Raw genomic sequence first — 2,105 nt, 5'->3', positions numbered from 1 at the left:
GAGCTGAGGTACAGTGCCCAGGCCCAGAGTTCAGGCCCCACGACTGGACCCCCCCCCAAAAAAAGAAATAAAGTATTTCTTATATGAAAAATGAACAATTGTGCACAAAATATTTGAAGTAGACAAATTTTGAATTATTGCTTGCCTGTTACAAATTTAAATACAAAATCAATAAGTGCAAAATCGAAAGGGTGAGCACTGACATGTTAACAGATAGCTCAAATGAATACAATATAAGTAATGAATTCATTAAAAATTCACTCTTGCCAATCTGTTTTATCAGGTAAAATTCTACATGTTTTAAAAACTATTTCAAAGGCAGACGGGTGATGGTGGCTCACAACTGTAATGCAAACTACTTAGGAGGCAGAGATCTGAGGATCCCAGTGTGATGCCAGCCTGGACATGAACAACCATGAGACACTTATCTCCAATTACCTACCAAGAAAAACAAGAAGTAGAGTGTTTGCTTAAATGGTCAACTACTCACATTGAGCAAAAGAAGCCTAGGCCCTGAGTTCAAATCTAAGGGATGGCACAAAAAAATCAAAAACAAAAGCCATCAGAGACAGCTAAGCTGAGTAAGCTTTAAACTTTCTCTCTCTATTTTATTCTATTTTATTTTATTTTATTTTATTAGTGGTGGTGGTGGTCATCGGGCTGGAAATCTGGGCTGGGTGCTCTCCCTGAGCTTTTCATCTCAAAGCTAGAGCTTTACCACTTAAGCCACAGTTCCACTCTCAGTTTTCTGAGTGGTTTATTGGAGATAAGAGTCTCAAGGAGTTTCTTACTATTGCTGGATTTGAATCTCCATCCTCATATCTCAGTTTCCTGAGTAGTTAGGATTACCGGTGTGAGCCACTGGCACCAGGCATCACTTTGTCTGTTAAAAATCTCTGTCTTGACTACCTAGTTTGGTTTGAATGAATCCCTCTTACAATGTCAGTTTGCTGATAGCACTTACTTGCCAGTGTAAATCCTTCACCGGGAAAGGGGAAAACTGAAGTTTTCTTCCATTTCCCACTGGCTGTGCTTCTGCTTGACCAATAAGCATCTCATGAAGGGCCTGAGCCACAGCATACACAGCATTATATATATAGTAACTCTCTTCCATCATGCCTATGTCAAAAAGGTACCTAGGCAACCAATCCAAGGATGCATTGGCTGGACAGTTCTTCCAAGTGACAAAACTAGACTCAGAAAATGTGCACTTAAAAAAGCGAATCCACACCAAATCAAGGAAATAGTCTTTTGGGTATTTGGATAGGTTAGCAGTTTTGATAAAATTGTTGAAACCAGAAATCTCTCCATGGTGGTGTGAGAAAATGAGAGGTGCATGGAGTGAATGTAACAAAAAATATTTCATCACATACAGAAATGTACTAAGGGAGATTATGACCCAGACGGTTCCTAGACTTAAAAATCTTGTGAAATGAACATTTAACAAGTTGACCATGAACTCATTGTCACCATAAAGGAGAACCACATTTGTGAGTGAATTTCTAATTTTCTGATGAAAGGATACATAATCGGTTACTTCATGAAAGAAAGAAAGTGGTAGTATGTGTTCAAAAGCTGTACAGATTTTGTAGTTGTTCATCTCTTCTCTCAATTGGGGCAGCATCCACAAACCATTCTCATCTTCTGAGATCAACAGACCCACCCACTTCCAGCTGAAATGAACCATCAAGGAAACCATGGCAAAAGCTAGAGATGTGTCCTTGGGGGCTATCTGATAGACAGAAGGAAACAGGTGATGGTCACTCAGGACGGGATCAAAACGCCCAAAGTTCAGCTAGAAGGAAAAGAAAATGTGAAAGTGAGCAATTGGATTGACATAAACCACATCCTCAGTCCTGATGTGCATTAAGCAACACCTGAAATGATAAAAAGGGTTTTTTATCCCACCTTTATTGGCATCTTCAATTCCTTAGGCCTATGTAGAAAATGAAAGAACCAGGTAAGAGATGGAGGTATTCCTGTGGTCTGCTATAGGCTGTTCTTACACTAAAGCAAGCCCATACGGACATCTCACCAAAGGTAGTTCATTTGGAGCATTTATAATTCAGCATTCTTCTTCTAAATGCATCAAAAACCTGAGAATG

At 39.4% G+C, this 2,105-nt stretch overlaps 1 protein-coding gene across 1 annotated transcript in view; it reads right to left on the bottom strand.

The window, feature by feature from the left end:
- LOC105990773 (vomeronasal type-2 receptor 116-like) overlaps positions 1-1,114 on the bottom strand; it is a 33,579-nt gene extending 32,465 nt beyond the window's left edge. Inside the window, 1 exon segment of the mRNA XM_013023253.1 lies at positions 986-1,114. Within this exon segment, the coding sequence (XP_012878707.1) occupies positions 986-1,114 (129 nt within the window).
- Positions 1,115-2,105: the final 991 nt, after the last annotated feature.

The sequence above is a fragment of the Dipodomys ordii genome, unplaced genomic scaffold (genome assembly GCF_000151885.1).
Source record: "Dipodomys ordii isolate 6190 unplaced genomic scaffold, Dord_2.0 Scaffold67, whole genome shotgun sequence".
In the NCBI taxonomy this organism is placed as follows: Eukaryota; Metazoa; Chordata; class Mammalia; order Rodentia; family Heteromyidae; genus Dipodomys; species Dipodomys ordii.
Note: the sequence above shows the minus strand (reverse complement) of the source record. Positions and strands in the feature narration are given on the sequence as shown.